Source organism: Mesocricetus auratus, unplaced genomic scaffold (genome assembly GCF_017639785.1).
Source record: "Mesocricetus auratus isolate SY011 unplaced genomic scaffold, BCM_Maur_2.0 Super-Scaffold_100014, whole genome shotgun sequence".
Taxonomy (NCBI): Eukaryota; Metazoa; Chordata; class Mammalia; order Rodentia; family Cricetidae; genus Mesocricetus; species Mesocricetus auratus.
The window spans coordinates 8,141,400-8,159,825 of record NW_024429197.1 but is presented as its reverse complement, the minus strand read 5'-3'; the positions used below and the strand labels follow the sequence as shown (position 1 = coordinate 8,159,825).

General features: G+C 46.5%; 2 protein-coding genes and 1 long non-coding RNA gene across 3 annotated transcripts in view; 1 reads left to right on the top strand and 2 right to left on the bottom strand.

The window, feature by feature from the left end:
• The window catches only part of Clic4 (chloride intracellular channel 4), a 61,157-nt gene extending 50,357 nt beyond the window's left edge, over positions 1–10,800 (bottom strand). Inside the window, exon 1 of the mRNA XM_005079597.4 lies at positions 10,578–10,800. Coding sequence (XP_005079654.1) covers positions 10,578–10,649 — 72 coding nt within the window. The 5' untranslated portion in view covers positions 10,650–10,800. The remainder of the gene's footprint in view (positions 1–10,577) is intronic.
• On the top strand, positions 10,063–12,350 carry LOC110342736. Its single transcript, XR_002384900.2, has 2 exons — positions 10,063–10,267; positions 11,479–12,350. It is a non-coding gene; the product is annotated as an uncharacterized LOC110342736 (long non-coding RNA).
• Positions 10,799–11,380, bottom strand: LOC121143899 (basic proline-rich protein-like). The gene has a single exon (XM_040756369.1). The coding sequence runs from the start codon at positions 11,363–11,365 to the stop codon at positions 10,799–10,801; it is 567 nt and encodes a 188-aa protein (XP_040612303.1). The 5' UTR covers positions 11,366–11,380.
• Positions 12,351–18,426: the final 6,076 nt, after the last annotated feature.

The window sequence follows — 18,426 nt, the reverse complement described above, 5'->3', positions numbered from 1 at the left end:
TCAAACTAAGGACAGGTCACACAAGAAAGTGAGTGAAAGGCATTATCAGCCAGCCTATGCTTTATTTTCTGTCAACTACCCACCAAACACAATGTTAAATAAATGGTCCTATTCCAGAGGACTGCAGTTTTTAAAGGGTATCCCCAGCCAACTCTAATCAGCAGTACTTACCAACTATACCTAAATGCATTTACTCATTCAAAAAGATTTACTGAATGCTTATTAGAAGCAAGTGAACTACTAAACACTGCAGTGGACACAAAGGTCCTACTACACTGACCTTCCTTTATTATGGCAAAGGCATGTGTGGAAAAAAAATGGCTTTTCACAGAGAGGTAACAGGAAAGCAATCCTGAAGAATTAATAAAGACATTTAAATAGACTTAGGGAATGGCCTAGAGTTTAAAAATGAGAATTCAGCCGGGCTGAACCAACAGCCTCCAAAACAATACAGAGAAACCCTGTCTCATAAAAACCAAAAAAGAAAAAGAAAAAAAGGGAATTCGGTATAAAAGGTTGCTGCAGGCAGGCAGCATAGCCCATATGGAATAAGGGCTCAGGAAGCAAGAGACACATACATGTGTCCACCCGCTCAGTCTAGAGTATGACCGTTACAAGCTTGAGTTGAAAGTAGTTTTTTACTTAGCAACAAAATGGTTTCTGCACTTGAGGTGTAAGAACAGGAGGAACACATCTTAGTTGGATTTTCAAAAAACATTTTTTATAGCAGTGTTTCTCAATCTTCCTAATGCTACGGTCCTTTAATAGGGTTCCTCGGCCAGGCGTTGGTGGTGGCGCACGCCTTTAACCCAGCACTCGGACAGCAGAGGCAGGAGGATCTCTGAGTACAAGGGGCAAGGAAGGGGGACAGGGCGACGACATGGGGGACGACGACAACAGTTCCTCATGTTGTAGTGACCTTCGACCCTAAAATTATTTAATTGCTACTTCATAACTGTAATTTTGCTACTGTTATGAATCACAATGTAGATATTTCTGTTTTCTAATGGTCTTAGGTGACCCCTTTGAGAACCACTGGCTTTAGTAATTCTTACCTCCCACTGTGGCTGTAAATGTACTTTATGTTCTAGGAGACTGGTTTTAAACACACCCCATACTTCTTTACTTTCATAGATTCGTGTTGCCAGTCAGATCACTTCAAACGATCTTAGACTTCTACAGCTTTTCCCCTACCCCAATTTCAGCTTGCAGAGAAAAAGCTGTTTTTTTTTGTTGCCCCTGTCCTCCTTTGTTTAGTAAGTATTTCAGGCACTGTTGTAGGTGCAACCTCTCCATCATTATGGCATGCGGATTTAGTTGGGGAGGAAAACTAAACATGTATCTACTTGTGATTAAGTGTTTTTCAGGGAAAGAGAAAGACAGCAAGGAAAGGAGTATTGGGAATGACCGAGGTGTGTACTTGCTTCCTCATGCCTCCTTTCCTTCCTTGTTTCTTTTCCCTCCTTCTCTCTCTCTCTCTCTCTCTCTCTCTCTCTCTCTCTCTCTCTCTCTCTCTCTCTCTCTCTCTCTCTCACACACACACACACACACACACAGAGGCACACGTGCACACAGAAGAGTTTATAATTAACTCAACAAACAACCAGCAAATTTCAGGCAAGTGTCAATTTTACTTTAAATAAACCAAACTTGCAGAACATAATACAGAATATAATCAAAAGAAACATGAGTTTCTTTAAACAACTACTAACAAGCCAGTTATAGCCTCAGTGATGCCTTCCATCCTTAAATTTTCCCTAAATCAGTTACCTCATTTAGGCTGTCACGTAGAAAATCATTCTGAAGCTCTTAACTCAATGGACTTTGCTTTTTGTTTGTGAGGGGATTTCTGTTTAACTTTTGAAACGGGTTCTCAAGTATCGTAGGCTGGCTCAGACCGTATCCCAGGGACAATCTCCCTGACTCCATCTCCTAATACCAGGATTAGATTTTATTCTGTTTGGTTTTGCTTTTCCAGTATCGAATCTTTGCCTTTGAACTAAGATCTTTCAGCCTGCTGAGTGCTGAAGATACAGGTTTGTATCACCATACCAGCTCCTTTTTATTTATTTGCATTTTTGTTTGAGACATGGTTTCTCTGTGTAACTTTGAAGCCTGTCTTGGAACTCTCTGTAGACCAGGATGGCTTGAACTCACAGAGATCTGCCTGCCTCTGCACACAACGCCCCCCCCCAGTGCTGGGATTAAAGGTGTGTGTTACCACTGCCCATCTTTTATTTGTTCTAGTTTTTAGTTTTTTCAGAGTGTAATCCAAGTTAGCCTGGAATGTGTGATAATTCTCCTGTCTCAGATTCAGGAGTGCAGGATTATAGGCATAAACTCCTACTCCCAGCTTCAACTGGATTTCTGAAGACTAAATGGAACAAAAAGTCACGGTATAGTACAGGAAAAAGATGGTGCTAAGCACCTGACTGCTGTCATCCACCACAGCTCACCTATTCACCATCCGTTTACACTGTGAGCTCCTTGAAAAGAAAGGGCCTGTGCTTATTGTCTCTCAACTGCTATTTGCTTCAGCCATTATCCCTACTCGTACTCAACCATTCCTAGGCAAAAACTATCTCACCATCCCCAGTCCACGAATACAGAAGGGAGAAGCTAATTCTGAAAAACAGCTTCAATTTTTAGAACAGACTTGTTGTGGCATAGAATATTTGTTTAACTATGCAAAGATGTGTTGCATTTGTTTGTGTTGCAGAATAAATGTTTAACTATGTAAAGATGTGTTGCTGTTTTACCTTGCCTGCCTAAGGCACCTACCTGATTGGTCTAATAAAAATCTGAATGGCAGTAGAGGGATAGGTGGGGACAGAAAAGGGGAGACAGCCAGTCTGCTAGGGGCCAGCCCACCAATGAGTGCCCAGCCAGATGGGCATGGAGGAGGCAAGAAAGTAGGACATAATGAAATGTAAGGTATGAAGGAAAGGTAAAAAGCCCCAAGGCTAAGAAAGAAGAAAAACAGGCTAAATGAAGTTATAAGAGCTAGTGGGACAAGCATAAGATAAGGCCAGGCATTCATAATTAATAAGTCTGTATCATAATTTGGGGGCTTTTGCAATAATGTAAGCTTATCCTTCAATACAGCCTTGCATATTTGTTACCCTCAAACCCAACATCTAATTTCTTAAGTGCAACCACCTTCTTTTTTCCCCCAATTACTGTATGCAGTCAGACTCCACAGTGACTACTCTCCCAGTATTCCTAAATGGCACGAGCACCTAATTTGATTCTTCTTTAGTTTTAATGACTGCTCAGTTGAGCAATCTACCACCTGGTCTCCGCCTTCAAAAATAAAGCAACTGGTTTGATTGTTCGGCAAGAAAAACATGCGGAGCACTGGCCAATCCTCACAAGTCCCTACCTGGGCTCCACCTAACTGTACAGTTTTGTATATCGGGTGTTTGTTCAGATTTTCTTTTATTCTTCTCCCACACATACAAGTAAATAGCCATGCTTCGAGCTGGTAAAATTCAGTGTTTGTACTACACCTGGTGATTGACGGTTTTACAGCTCGATTACAATGAGAATTAAATGTTCTTCCTAACAATTAGTTCACCCATGAAGCTGGAAGGTGCTTCATCACATGCACACTACCACCAACAAAAACAAGGAAGACTATTAGGCTTCTAGTTTAGAGCTGCATTTCTTTTTTTTGGGGGGGGGAGGTTTAAGACAGTGTTTCTCTGTATTGTTTTGGAGGCTGTCCTGGAACTCGTTCTGTAGACCAAGCTGGCCTCGAACTCACAGAGATCCGCCTGCCTCTGCCTCCCGAGTGCTGGAATTCAAGGTATGTGCCACCAACGCCCAGCTAGAGCTGCATTTCAAAGTCAAAGAAAAAGGAAACAAATCCATCAATACTAGAATAAGACTCTGTGGTGCACTCGGGTCCACACCTGGTTCTAGTTACAATATTGCTATTGTTCAAATAATACTCAAATTTAAATGCTTATTCTAAATATGGTCTTATTTATCTACATTAGGTTGTGATTTAGTCTAATACATTATCATGATTTTATATTTTAATAAGGAGGATTTTATATTTTAAATAAGGAGGGAAAAAATAAGCAATGCTAATTGCTGGGCCTAGTGTCCTAGTTACTCTGGAGGCTGAAACTGAAGATCAAAAGTTCCAGACCTGGGCTGCAGAGATAGCTCAGTAGTTAAGTGAGGTTCTTGCAGAGGACCTGTGTTCAGTTCCCAGCACTCACAATGCAGCTCTCACAACTGTCTCCAGTTCCAGGCACCTGAGGACCTCTTTTGGCCTCCTTGAGCACCAGGTACACACACATGTAATACACTACAGGCAAAACACCCATACACACAAAATAAGTTAGTATGTTTAAAAAGGAGCCGGGAATGAGAACACTTGTCCTTTAATCTCAGCACTAAGAGCAAGGTGGGTGTCTGCAAGTTCAAGGCCAGCCTGGTCTACAGTTGAGCATTCCAGGTCAGCTAAAACTACTTTGTGAGACCTTGTCTCACAATAATTAAATTTTTAAAGGCTTGGAGCATGGTAGTGGTAGTGTGCTTGCCTAGCATACATAAGGCCCTGAGTTCCATCCCTAGTACCACCAAAACTGGAATAAAACAAAAAGCTAATTGATATTCTTCACAGTGATACTTGGTACTGACCACTGAGGTCTTGTGAGCCAAGTCTCATAAAAGGCAACAGAAAAGCTCCTGAGAAATTCACAAACACATGGCCTGAGCTAAATTCAGAGTTCAGTTAAATCATACTCCAATGGTTTGTAATTATAACCCAAATGTCATTTTCCATCAGAAACTCATTTCCATTCTCTGAACCAGCCTGTAACTGAGCAAACCTATCCTAGCTTTTTGGTCTACTTGATAAAAATCTTAACCTTAATCACAAGCCTTAATCACACTTCCTTCCATCCTGCCTACCTCACGTCCCAGAGACTCACTCATTCCCTACTGAGGAAACACCGGAAAGGGAAGCATAGGAGGGTGGGGGCAGTCTCCTCACCATTCCCCCACTGGCTTCTAGGCACCCCTCAGGCATCCTTCCAGAATAATTTGATTGTCCCTTGCCTGTCACTATTATTAGGCTTCCCTGTGTCCAATCTCTTGGCTCCAGTACCTCCTGTTGCTTCCTCATTCTGAGCTCCTTTCAGAATTTTCTATTTAACCAAAATCATCACTTGGCATTTGCCAAAAGTAGCCTGGTTTAGGTCTACAGAAAGAGCCCTGGGGAAAAGGTAACAAGGACAAAGCTTCCATTTATTTCACATTTTACACTATTTCCAAGTTCTTAATTTCCTCTCTAGAAACCCAAATGAACAAACCAGTTAGAAAAGGAAACATTATCTTTACATTGAATCTGAAGTTTGATTATTCCATCTCGGCACCACTTTCTATAGAAAACTTATTTCATCTGTTGTTTGAAAGTGTTGAAGGCTGTCCTTGAACTTCAGATTGGCAGCAGGAACCATTCACACCTTCCCAAACTGGACTAGGAAGGGAAGCAGAGAGCTCGCCAGAAGCAGAGGGAGAAAAAAGCCTACGAAAATGTGCACATTAACAAAGCCCAGGCTGCAGCTTACTAGCCACGATCTTGTCATGACCTGAGTCCTCTGGCTTCTTCCTTCAACGGTAAGGCTGCTCCTGGAGTTCACAAATGTCTAAACTCACATCCCCTTCTCAGCTACCTCCAACCCACCTAGTCCCCTATTTTTTCAGGGTCAAGTTCAAGCCTCCTTCAATCTTTATGTCTATCTCCTAGCTTAATTTACCATGAACTATATTTGACTCCTTAAGCATGTGCCATCTTGCCATTTGTTTTGTTTTGTGGTACTGGGGATCAATCCTAGGACCTAACCAGCTAAGTAAGAACTCTACTACTAAGTTACAAACCAGTCCTCTCCTTGAGATGGGTTATCACCATATAGTCCAGGCCTTGAACTAACTCTACAGATTAATGTCCTACAAAAACCTCTCCTTGGGGCTGGAGAGATAGCTCAGCAGTTAAGAGCACTTGACTGCTCTTCCACAAGTCCTGAGTTCAGTTCCCAGCAACCACATGGTGGCTCACAACCATCTGTAATGGGATCAGATTCCTTCTTCTGGTGTGTGTGAAGACAGCACTCATAAAGAAAAAATACATGAATAAACCTTAAAAAAATTCCAATCCCAGCTTAGGAACTACTGTAGACTAAATCACAATTAAATAGGGTAGTTCATAAAGTTTAAATTATAGCCCATAAAACTAAATCCTGAAGGATTGCCTCCTACTTGGATCAGAAATGCATCACTTCATATTCGAAAGGGGGAAACACTAAGTAAGATCAACACAAGTTGGGCTTGTACAAGCAAAACAAATAAATATATAAATAAACAAAAAGCTCGAAACACCAGGTATACAGGTCAGTAATCACTCTCTACTCCTTTCACTGTGGTTCTGAGATAATATTTATTTACCTTCCCCTAAACAGAAATCTTGAACCCTAATTATGGATATAGGCAAGAAAAAACACTGGTAGAAAATAATGACAGATACATGAAAAAGACCATAAGTATGAAATTATGATGGAAAAAGTTAAGTAGATAAAAATTCAAGGTATTGGCAAACAGGCTAAACAGAGTAGGACAAAGGATCAAGGTTCATGACTCAGAACGTCAGGATCTAAGACCTAAGTTTTTCAAGGAGAGCAGGGTGCTGAGTGCCTGTACTGTCAGCACTCAGGAAGCTGAGCCAGAACTGCTGCAAGTTAGAGGCCAGTCTGGGCTGCATAGCGAGTTCAAGGATAACTGAGATACAAAGGAAAAAAATCTGCCCAAAAAAAAAAAAAAATGTGGTCAGAGAGAAAAAGAAAACTGCTTCCAATTTCAAATAAGGACAGATAAGACATACACTAACAACAACAAATTATCTAAAGATGGCTCAGGTGTTAAGAGCACTCACTGCTCCCGCAGAGGACCAGAGTTCAATACCCAACATTCATGTTGGCAGCTCATAACCACCTATAACAACAGCTCCCAGGATCTGACACCCTCTTCTGAAGGCATCTGCAAACATGTGCACATACCCACACGAAGGCATATATATATATACACACACCTGAATATAAAAATGACTTTTAAACATAATTTTTTAAATGCCCTGGAAGGGAAAGAAACAATTTCCTTTCCAGTACTGACTAGCTTAATATTCAGGCACATCAGCTCCAGAACCCACAAGGTAGGAGAGAATTAACTCTCATAAATTGCCCAATGGCCTCCATGCATGTGCTGTCCCATACACAGACACACAATGAATGCAACTGGGGGGGAAGGGTGTTTTAAGACAGAGTTTCTCTGTGAAACAGTCCTGGCTGTCCTTGGACTCGATTTGTAGATCAGGCTGGCCTCGAACTCACAGAGCTCTGTCTGCCTCTGCCATGAAAGTGCTGGAACTAAAGGCTTGGCTGAGTGCAATTTAACATAAAAAGTTTTCAGCCATATAGTGGTGACTCACACCTATACATCAAAAGCACTTGGGTGGCTGAGACAGACTGCCATGAGCTTGAGGTCGGTGTAAGCTCCCGAGCTAACTCAGGCCAGGCTGATCTACAGTGAGACCCTATGTTAAAAAAAGTTATCTGCTACAAATTTAGGATAGTTGGCTGAATAACACTGTCTAGTATACCACTCTAGACAACTACAGTTTTATGCCTCTCATTGCTTTCAAAATAACTGAGTATTTTCCCCATTTTCATCCCCCACATACAGGTTTTGAGACAAGCCAACACCCTTTATCACATTTTACTTTTCCCTTTTTCCTCCTTTCAAGCAACTAACCAGGTTTGTATCCATATAAAAATGGCCTATATTAAGCAAAGATAAGTAAAAACCATTTCACAGATGAAAAAAATAAAGCTTAGAGAAAACAAATTGTCCAGGATATTCCAGCCAATGAATGAGTCCAGAATTCCATGACTGACCTTTTGGCCTCCGAGCCCAGACAGACCTGTGAATTCAATGGTTCACACCACATATATGGAACACTGGAAAGAGCATGCAAGTGACTCAACTTTGGGAAATCACACCCCACCCACCTCCTCATGTAAGTATTAAATCAACAGTGAGCAGGGCATCGGGCATCCATCAAGTCCTTTCTAAGGATGTGTGTGTGTTGCTGAAAATGGTGCATAGGGCCATGCTAGGCAAGTGTTCTACCCCTGAGCTACATCTCCAACCCCTTCCTAGTTTTTAAACATTTTTCTTGCCATATGAGCAGAAGTTAGGGATTGCATTAGTATTTGTGTATGATTCTAAGTTATCATGTTAGCTGCTGATTTTGAAACTGGGTCTCCCTATGTGGCCCTGGCTAACTTGGCACTCACTATGTAGACCAGGCCAGCTTCCAGCTCAGAGGTCTACCTGCCTCTGCCTCCCAAGTGCTGGGATTAATGGGTTGGCCTTGTATTACTCAGTCTATAATGCTGAGTTAAATAACACTTCTAAGGTTCTACCAATAAGCACTGTTCTTCAGATTAATACATACACTTTGGAAGTTGTTTAGTTTATCAAAAAGCCTTCCTGGTGGGTATGATGTTTCACACCTGTAATCCCAGCACCCAGCAGGCTGAAGCAGCCTGGACTACAAAGTGAGACTCTGTCTCAGAAAAAACAGAGAAGGCAGATGAGAAGAGGAACACTCGGTAGGTCTAGATCTCTGGCCTAGCTTTTTCCCTACACTCTGCCATTCCCCACTCCCCTCTTTTCTCTTACTTCAGATTCTCCCTACTCCCCTCATAGTTAAATTACGTCTGCCACCTCGGGTCACAGAGACAATGCTATTTGGGGAGTCCTATGCCTTTCTCTTTCAAGTCTCTACACCAGTGAAGTCTCAACCTTCATTGCAGTCCCTCATATTGTGGTGACTCTCAGCCATAAAACTACTTTCGTTGCTGCTTCATAACTGTAATTTTGCTACTGTTATGAACTATAATGTCAATAAATGTGTTTCCCGACGATCTTAGATGACTCCATGTGCAAGAGTCGTTTGGGGCCGGGCATTGGTGGCCCATGCCTTTAATCCCAGCACTCCGAGAGGCAGAGGCAGGCTGATCTTTGTGAGTTCAAGGCCAGCCCGCTCCAGTTCCAGGACACCCTCCAAAGTAATATAGAGAAACCCGTCTCGAAAAAAAAGAAGAGTCGTTTGACCCTGGGGTGGCTACTCACAGGTTGAGAACAACTGCTCTAGACCAAAACGTGTCTAGAACTGGTAACTGACAGAAAAAACACTAAAACAAACAACGTTACCACCCTGCAGATTTCTTCCTTCCATCTCTGGAACACATCCTTCAATAATTTCCGCTCTTTCAAATTATAACTAAGAAAGGGCGGACTAGGACTGGATTCCTGTTGAATTTCTAATGTGCTGTCTGTCTCTACTAAGTCTGGCTAGTTAGTGGCTGGCAATCTCAGGGTTTCAAAGGCGGCTCAGAAAAGCAGAGGACCCAGATGTTTGCTAACTTGTCTCTCCTCCACTACGCTCCAAAAGTGAGGGGTGCAGAGAGCCTTCTGATAGTGTTTGTAGGCAAAGAAGGCAGTTCCAGGATTTAAAAGCTGAAGGGGGCGAAAGGAATGAATCTTTTAAAGCCGAGGGAGCTAAGAATTCTTCCTGGAAATCAATTTTTCTTTCGAATCAAAAGCGCTTGCCGAGGTGGCAACACAAACCTGAGCAGCCAAAAGGTTGCATCATGTAAAAACGCGCCGCGCTCGAGAAACAAGAAAACCAGATGGTGGTAAAATACCGGACAGGAAAACCCAAGTCGGGAATCTCCGTCTTTTCCGGAAGCCCTGGGGCATCCACCCTTCTTCTCGCTTTTGCTTTTCTTTTCCTTTGCCTTTTTTTTTTTTTTTTTCTGTTGTCTGGGGGTTTGGGGGTGTGTACCATGGGCTCACATTTGTAGCTCTGGCTGGACTCGAACCCGAGGCACTCAAGCTTCAACTGCTAGGTCATAGCCTGGTCACCACGCCCGCATTAGGGAAAAAAAAAATCTCCCCTCCCCCGTGGGGGAGGAGGGCAGGGTTGAGGGGTCCTACGAATCCCAGGCTTGCCCTGAGCTCGGTAAGGAGCCAGGCTGAGTGAGCCTGAACTCCCAATCTTCATGGCTCCACCTCCCCTGTTGCTGGGTTTAAGGCCTGCGCTACCCAGTCCCGTTCCCGGTTTTCCCCTTTAATTTAACATTGCATCGAGATGAAAGTTTCAGTTTCACACCGGCGGAGCGCCAGCGCTCGAGTAAGTTGAGCGAGCGATCAACCGGGCGGCCCAAGACTGGGGCTCCGCGGGCTGGGGGAGGTCGGACCGCGCGAGGAGAGTGACAGGACCCACGCGGCGCGGCTGAGGCGCGTCCCGCCCTGCGGAGTCGTTGCTCTGTCGCCGCGCCCGCAGGGTCCGCCAAGGTCCCGCTGCGAGGCGGGAAGGCGCGGGGCCCAGACAATGGGAAGGGGCGCGGGAGGCAAGGCGCTGCCTCGGGCCGCGGGGACGCCGCGTGGGGGCGCTTCGGGGGCGTGGGGGCCACGGGCCGCCCGAGACGGCGAGCGCTCACCTTGACGAAGAGCTCGATGAGGGGCTCTTTGTCCTCCTCCTTCAACCCGTTCAGGGGCATCGACAGCGCCATGGCCGGCTGGGCTGGACTCCGCGGACGGCGGCTGCGGCTGTTGCTGTGGCTCCGGGGCTGCTGTGGCTGCGGGTTCCCGGCGCGCTCGCTCTCTCGCTCGCTCGCTGGCTCGCTCACTGGACAGTCCCGGCGTCAAACTGCCCTCGGCCTCAGATCCCCAGCACCGCCTCACGCCTCGCGCGCCACTCGGAGGGGGTTGCGGTCCCAGCCACTTCAAACCGCTGGGCGGGACCCGGTGGGCGTGGTGTGGGCGGGGCAGCAGCCCGGCGCCTCTGGGCTCTGCGGGGGAAGTGGGCGGGCCTGATCGCAAGGGGCGTGGCCTCGAGAAGACCCGGGGGGGAGGGGGGGAGGGAGCGCCTTAGCTTCAGCGGACCGACCGCTGTGGAGCCTGGAGAACGCCGCGGGCGCGGCCTAGGGTGGGCAGCGCGGATTGGTGGGGCGGTCCCCGCGAGCCACGCCCCACCAGGGGGCGGGAGGGAAAGCCCCGGGAGCCGGAGCCTGACACCGCCTCCCTCCGTGGCTCGCCCGCGTCCTCCGCAGCTGCTGCTGGTTGGATGCCAGGTGACCTCATGCGGTGGCCCTCCTCGCGCCCTCTCCCCCGCTGCAGCCGCGGGACTCATCATCATCCCCGCCCGTTCCCGGGGCGGTGGCCTCCCCCGGCTCCTTCTGTTAGGCGCGACCGCCCTTTCCTGGAAAACTTTTGCGAAAGTTTTCATGTCCTTAAGAATTACTGTTTTTTCTTCTTCTGACTACGGACTTCCTCCCGGGATGCTTCTCTATTAGATGTCAAGATACTCAAAAATTCATATAAAGCCGTGCTATGTTCCAGGTCCGAGTCAGGCCGAAACGATGAGACAGGATCCCGCTCCACCATAAACCCGGTGCCTGAGGCAGCGCCAGACTTCTAAATCGTCATCCAGGCTGTTTGCACCACCTGGACCGATTCCTTTCCTCAGTTCACCTGGAGAACTTTTAGAACGCATTAGAGCCACCTGAATGGCGCCCTCAGCGCACGGGGGCCAGAGTACTTTAGACTCTGAGGACAGAGACCAGAGAGACACCTGGTCTGCTGTGGAATGCCTGGGGTGAATGTCACCTCTGGAAAACGTGCCTTCTGGCTTTCCTTAATCTAGTCATTCTGCGTTCATCCCAGGTTAGGGTGATGAGTGAGTTCATCAAAAAGGCCAAATGCGGGGACTACACCGACAATTATCTTGCATCCTCTGTGCCTGGTGTGGATCAGAGAGCTTCAACAAACTGGAATGATATGTGAAAATACGATGCAACTTGCAACTTTACCGCCACCTCCTCATTCGATCCAATGAAAGTTGTTACAGTCTCTGAAAGGGATGCTGTCCCAGCAATTAGTTCCAGCAATGCTCTGAAATGCAACTGTTTTAATTAAGTTCACAGTTTGACAATGATCTTAAAAGACCCTTAACCTCCCCTGACTTAGTGACACATGCATGGCTCTCAGGAGGCTCAGGCAGGAGGACTGAGGGTTTGAGGACAGTCTGGATAGATTGCAAGAACTGCTTCCAAAAAAAAAAAAAAAAAAAGAATACGGACCGTCAAGATGACTCAGCAGGTAAAAGCACTTGCCTTGTAAGACTGACAGCCTGGATTTGATTTTGGAGGAACTCACTTAAAGGCCAAAGGAGAAAACCAACTCAATAAAGTTGTCCTCTGACTTCCACATGAGCACCGTGACACACATACAATTTGGGGGGGGGGGGGGGTTATGAGACAGGGTTTCTCTGTATTGTTTTGGAGGCTATTGGTCCAGCCTGGCCTCGAACTCACAGAGATCCACCTGCCTCTGCCTCCCGAGTGCTGGGATTAAAGGTGTGTGCCACCACATACAACATTTTTAAAACGTAAGTTTCCACTATGTAGATGAGGCTGGCAAACTCATATCTACCGGTCTCTGCCTCCACTTCCCAAGTGCTGGGGTCAAAGCTGTCTGCCACCACACCACAGTAGCCAACAATAATAGTAAATTTTTTTGTTTTTGTTTTTTGGAGACAGGGTTTCTCTCTGTAGCCCAGGATGTCCTGGAGCTCACTCTATAGAACAGGCTGGTCTTAAACTCAAAGATTTACCTGCCTCTGCCTCCCTAGTGAATTTTTATTAGACTAGGGATATAAGTCAGCTGGTAGACTGTCTGTCTAGTATGCTCAAAGCCCTGAGTTCAGTTCCCAGCCCTGCATAAACTGAGTGTGGTGCCTGTCATCCCTTCACTCCAGAAGTGGCAACAGGAGGTCAGGAGTTTAGGGTCATCCTCAGCTATATGAGTTTGAAACCAGCCTGGGCTATATGAGATCCTATCTCAAAAAAACAAAAGCCCAAGACTTTCAGTATCTAGACTGGAGGGTGGTGCTGGTCCCTAGCTTGTGTAATTAAGGGGAACTGATACCTCATGGTGTGTGCCTTTTGGTGTCTTGTCTGCCCCTACAGGTGAGGCCAGTATCATGTTCAACTCAGTGACCAGTTAGTTTGTTGAAAAGTAAGTAAGAAGGTTGCCCTATAGACCAAAACGTGACCCAGAAACAAACCAAAGTAACAGCTGGACTTTGAACTGGGCCTTGTGTTAATTTTTCACAGAACTGTGAACAGATTAAAGCTCCCTCAAAGCCTACCCTTCCCACCTTCATCCCAAATGGTAAATTCAAAACACAGGCACACCTAAAATGACCCAGCACAGCCTAGAAGACCCCAGACTGGCCCAAAGGCATGCATGAATCCACTGGGTCCCATTTAGGGTTTATCCAAGTCAGTTTGTGCTGAGTCCATGCTGGGCCACAGCACCCTAGCGCAGAGACCCATGCTGGAAACAGCAGCACATCAGGGGTGTGTCTTCCAGTTTCTTTGCTTAAATACAAATCTTAAGTGGGAGGGAGCCTGTGACATTCTCCTCCAAGTCCTAAGGAGTGTGCCCCTGTCCACCTGCCCACCCTTGGGTCCTGGCTCAGACCTGGAGCCCATGCCTGGGAACCTGGTCACAGTCATACCTAGAGGCTCCCAGTTTCCACTCTGATGTTCACTAGCAATGGGAGCACAGGTCTGGGAAGGGGAAAGGAAGAGTGTTCATGCTGGGAGATCCCATAGCACATTGTGTCCAACTTTGAAAGACAAGACTGTTTTACGTCTGCCCAGTGCTCCTGTTTGCTCTTATAACAGAGAAATCGTGAAGAAGGGTGGAAGTGTGTTTTCCACGCACACCCTTCTGACCTCATCCCCCTCCGCCCTCCCTTGTGTGCCCCGCCCCAACCCCACCTGCAGTCTTTCTAGTCCTTGACACTTCAAGCACACTGCTGCCTCGGGGCCTTTGCTCTCATGTACCCCTGAACCCTTGGTCCACCAGAACTCTTACCCACTCACACCCTTTAGCGCTGTGCTCAGATGTAACTTCTTAGAAGTCTCACTAAGGCCGGGTGGGGTGGCGCATGTCTTTACTCCCAGCACTCAGGAGGCAGAGGCAGGCCGATCTCTGTGATTTTGAGGCCAGCCTGGTCTACAGAGCGAGTTCCAGGACAGCTAGGGCTACACAGAGAGACCCTGTCTCTGTCTCAAAAAGCCAAAATAAGGAAATAGAAAGGAAAGGAAAAAGTCTTACTAGGTGCCACCTGTGCACTCTGGGCACGACCAACACTCATCCAGCCCCTGCTTACTTCCTCTCCAGAACAAGTTCGTGTGTGTCTAGTGTTGTGTGTATAATGTGTGTGTGTTGTGTGTATATATATATTACATGTGTATAAACTGTGTGTATGTATATGTGTGTAGTGTATGTGTGTTCCTGGTTTATAGTCCTAGGTGACTTTAACTTGACACAGCCTAGACTCATCTGAGAGGTTAGTCTCAACTGAAGAATTGCCTACATCAGATTGACCTGTGGGCACATCAGTGAGGGATTCCCCTGATTATTAATCGATACAGGAGAGCCAAGCCCACTGTGGGCCGCATCGTCTCTCTGCAGGTGGTCCTGTGAGGAAGCTCAGCTTGTGTGAGTGAGCTAAACAGTGAGTCAGCCAGCAAGCAGCTCTCTCCATGGCTTCGGCTTCAAGCTCCTGCCAGAGTCCCTGCCCTGACTTCCCTCAGGGAAGGACTGTGGCCTGAAAGCTTAAGCTAAATAAATCTTTTCCTCCCCTAAGTGGTTTTTGGTCTTGTTATTTGTCACAGCAACGGAAAGGAAACTAATATACGTGCACATAATGCCTCCCCAGTAGCACACACTTCCCTGGGGGAGAGGTTTGTTGGGTTTCAGTGATGTCTACACCCCTGAATATCCCTGGCTAGTCAATAAGAGTGTACACAGAATGACGGAGCCCTGCGGTTGGGTGACTTTCCTGGGGAGACTTAAACATCTACTCATTTCCAACAGGGAGGGAGGAGTCAGAACAAAGAAAAAGTCTGTCAGGTCCACCTTGGTGAATGACTGAGTTTCCCAGGATACTTACAGGAACAGGAGTGACTCACAAGCAGCTGCCATCACAGAGAAGTCCCACCCCAGTCTGTAGCCTTCGAGAACCTCAGCATTTCTAAGACAACATAGCCAGGGCAGGAGGGAGTGGTGATTGGAATCTCAGGGAAGGGTCTTGTGATCTCCCTTCTCAAAGAGGGAATGTCAACAGCCCCGATACCTTAGGCTTAGGTGTCTGGTGTATAGCTTTGTTTCTTCCGTTGCTATGACTACAGGCCAAGGTCTTCTGTGGGTCAGCACAGCTGCTCGGCTCCATGATGGCAATGGTCACACCAAGCCTTCAGGAAACAGTTCCACTGCATCAACCATACTGCAGTACCTATCAGGTGCCTGGGCACACGGGCTAACCACCAGGAGGCTTTGGTTCCTTGTGCCTGAATCCCAGCGCTTGGAAACTGAGGCAGGAAAGCTGCCAGCTCTATCTAGTGAGGCCCTGTGTCTAAAACGCAAGGGGTGGGGGCCAGTGAGATGGCCCAGGCACTTGCCTCTTAAGTCCAGCAACCTGAGTTTGAACCCTGGAACCCACATAAAAGTGGAAAGAAAAGGGGGCTGGAGAGATGGCTTAGGGGTTGAGATCGCCTACTGCTACACAAGATGTGTGTCTCTAAGTAAATAAATAAATACCATGTCAAAACAAGTCACAAGCTGGGGTGTCCAGTGAGCTCCCAGCAGGCTGGTTCCATCCAGTCCTGATTGTCGTTTACCAGCTCAGGGTGACTTACTGACCTTCTCTGTGCTCTGTAGAGCAGGTCTAAATTGGAACCCGTTTCGCAGGCTCCACCATGAAATAATCGGGAAGTGCTTGTAGTGCTACTCAGCCCAGGACAGGAGCTCTGTCAGTTCTAGGTGTTGGCAGGATCAGTCAGCACACTGTACCGCTCACCCAACTCCATGCTATGTGGCACACACCTAACGGGCCTCCGTAGTCAAGCCTGTGTCCTCCTGGGGACCCTTCTCAGGCACAGCTTTCTTTTCTTTGTCCTCAGAGATAGAGAGAGAGATTTAGTTTGATCTGGTAGATTCTTTTTTTTTTTTTTTTTTTTTTTTTTGGTTTTTCGAGACAGGGTTTCTCTGTGGCTTTGGAGGCTGTCCTGGAACTAGCTCTTGTAGACCAGGCTGGTCTCGAATTCACAGAGATCCGCCTGCCTCTGCCTCCCGAGTGCTGGGATTAAAGGCGTGCGCCACCAACGCCCAGCCTGGTAGATTCTTTTGTTGTTTTGGGGGTGGGGAGTTCCCCCCCCCTGGTTTTTCAAGTCAGGGTTTCTCTGTAGCTTTGGAACCTGTCCTGGAACTCTGTCTGTAGACCAGGCTGGTCTCGAACTCACCAAGATCTGTCTGCCTCTGACTCCCAAGTGCTGAGATTAAAGGCATGCACACTGCTGTGGAGTTTATTTAAAACAGTGTCAAGAAGACAACATTCAAGGATCAGTTCTCTGATCTCCAACATGTGGGTTCTATCTAGGAATTGAACTCAGGTCGTCAGGGTTGGTGGCAAGCATATTACCCACTGAGCCATTTGCTGACCTTCAAATATTATCTTTTCAGCTTCCGTCTTCTAACCAGGCATGGTAGTAAATACCTGAAATCCCAGCACTTGGGAGATGATGAAGAAGGAGCAGAATGAGTTCAAGGTTCTAGTGGTTTGGATGAGAATTCCCCCATAGGCTCACATTTAAGAGCTTAATCCAGGTTGGAGATTTGGCTCAGAGGTTAGGAGCACTGAGTGCTCTTCCAGAGGACCAAGGTTCAATTTCCCAGCACCCATATGGCCGCTCACAACTGTCTGTAACTTTGGCTCCAGGATCTTTGACACCCTCACACAGATGTACATGCAAATAAAACACTAATACACATAAAATATGAATAAATAAATGTTTAATCCCCAGTTGATGGACTGCTTGGAAAGGTTAGGAGGGGTGGCCTTGTTGGAGGTGTGGCCTTGGAGGAGGAGGTGTGGCCTTTATTGGAGGCATGTCCTTTATTGAAGGAGGTTGTGTCTTATTAAGAGTGTGTATGGCCTTGTTGCCTTTGGATCTGGATGGATCTTGGAAAGATTAGAAGGTGTGGCCTTTGTTGAAGAGGTGTGGTCTTATTGGAGTGGGTGTGGCCCTGGTGGAGAAGGTTGTTGCCTGTGGATTAGGATGGATCCAGATGTAAAGCTATCAACTACTATTCCAGCATCATGCCTGTCTGCTTCCTACCATGATGACCATGGACTCACCCTCTGAAACTGTAAGTAAGCCCTCAATTAAATGCTTTGGTTTATAAGAGTTGCCTTGGTCATGGTGTCTCTTTATGGCAATAAAATGGTGACTAAGACAAAGGTCATCCTCAGCAACAGTGATTTCAAAGCCAACCTAGCCATATGAGACCTGTCTCCAAAAACTAAAAAAAATGAATGTATGAATGAATGAACACCTCCCATCTCCTGAGTGTTGCTTGGCCATTTCTCTCCAGGCTCCTATCACATAATAACTACTCAATTAATCTTTGGTGGTGCCAGTCAAGACCACTATGGCTCAACTCTGTTATGGAAATTTTCAGATTGGCTTTGAATTCAAGTGTGTCGGTACAATGGGAATTAGATCCTACATTTTCCTGCCAGTTGTGGCCAAGCTATATGTTTGGCTGAAGTTTAACCTGAATGCACCATCTATAGAATGACTGACCTTTCCAATGTCTAAAGGAGTGAATCATTTAACAAACCTGAGAGGTGAGAGGTGACGATTCTCAGCTCAGGAAGTAAAATGCTAATAAGTCAAAAGTTCAGAATCTCTTCCTGGCCTGTAGCTGGACCTTCACTAGAGAAAAGACCATCTAGGCGCAATGTATACAGTAGGAAAAAAACAAGGCTCAGAGCCGGGCGTTGGTGGCGCAGGCCTTTAATCCCAGCACTCAGGAGGCAGAGGCAAGTGGATCTCTGTGAGTTCGAGGCCAGCCTGGTCTACAAAGCTAGTTCCAAGACAGCCTCCAAAACAATACAACAATACAGCGAAAACAAACAAGGCTCAGAAAAGTTAAGCAGCTTGCCTAGGGTCCCACAGCTAGTAAACAGTAGAGCCTAACAAACCCGCTTCTTTCTTCTCACTGTCTCTGCAGCCTCACAAAGTTCTTTTTTTGTTTTGTTTTTTTGTTTTTCAAGGCAGGGTTTCTCTGTGGCTTTGGAGGCTGTCCTGGAACTAGCTCTTGTAGATCAGGCTGGTCTCCAACTCACAGAGATCCACCTGCCTCTGTCTCCCGAGTACTGGGATTAAAGGCATGCACCACCATTGCCCAGCCACAGAGTTCTTCATTTTG

Coding starts and splice junctions, on each gene's coding strand:
- LOC121143899 (XM_040756369.1), bottom strand. CDS start 11,365: ATGAAAACTTTCGCAAAAGTTTTCCAGGAAAGGGCGGTCGCGCCTAAC.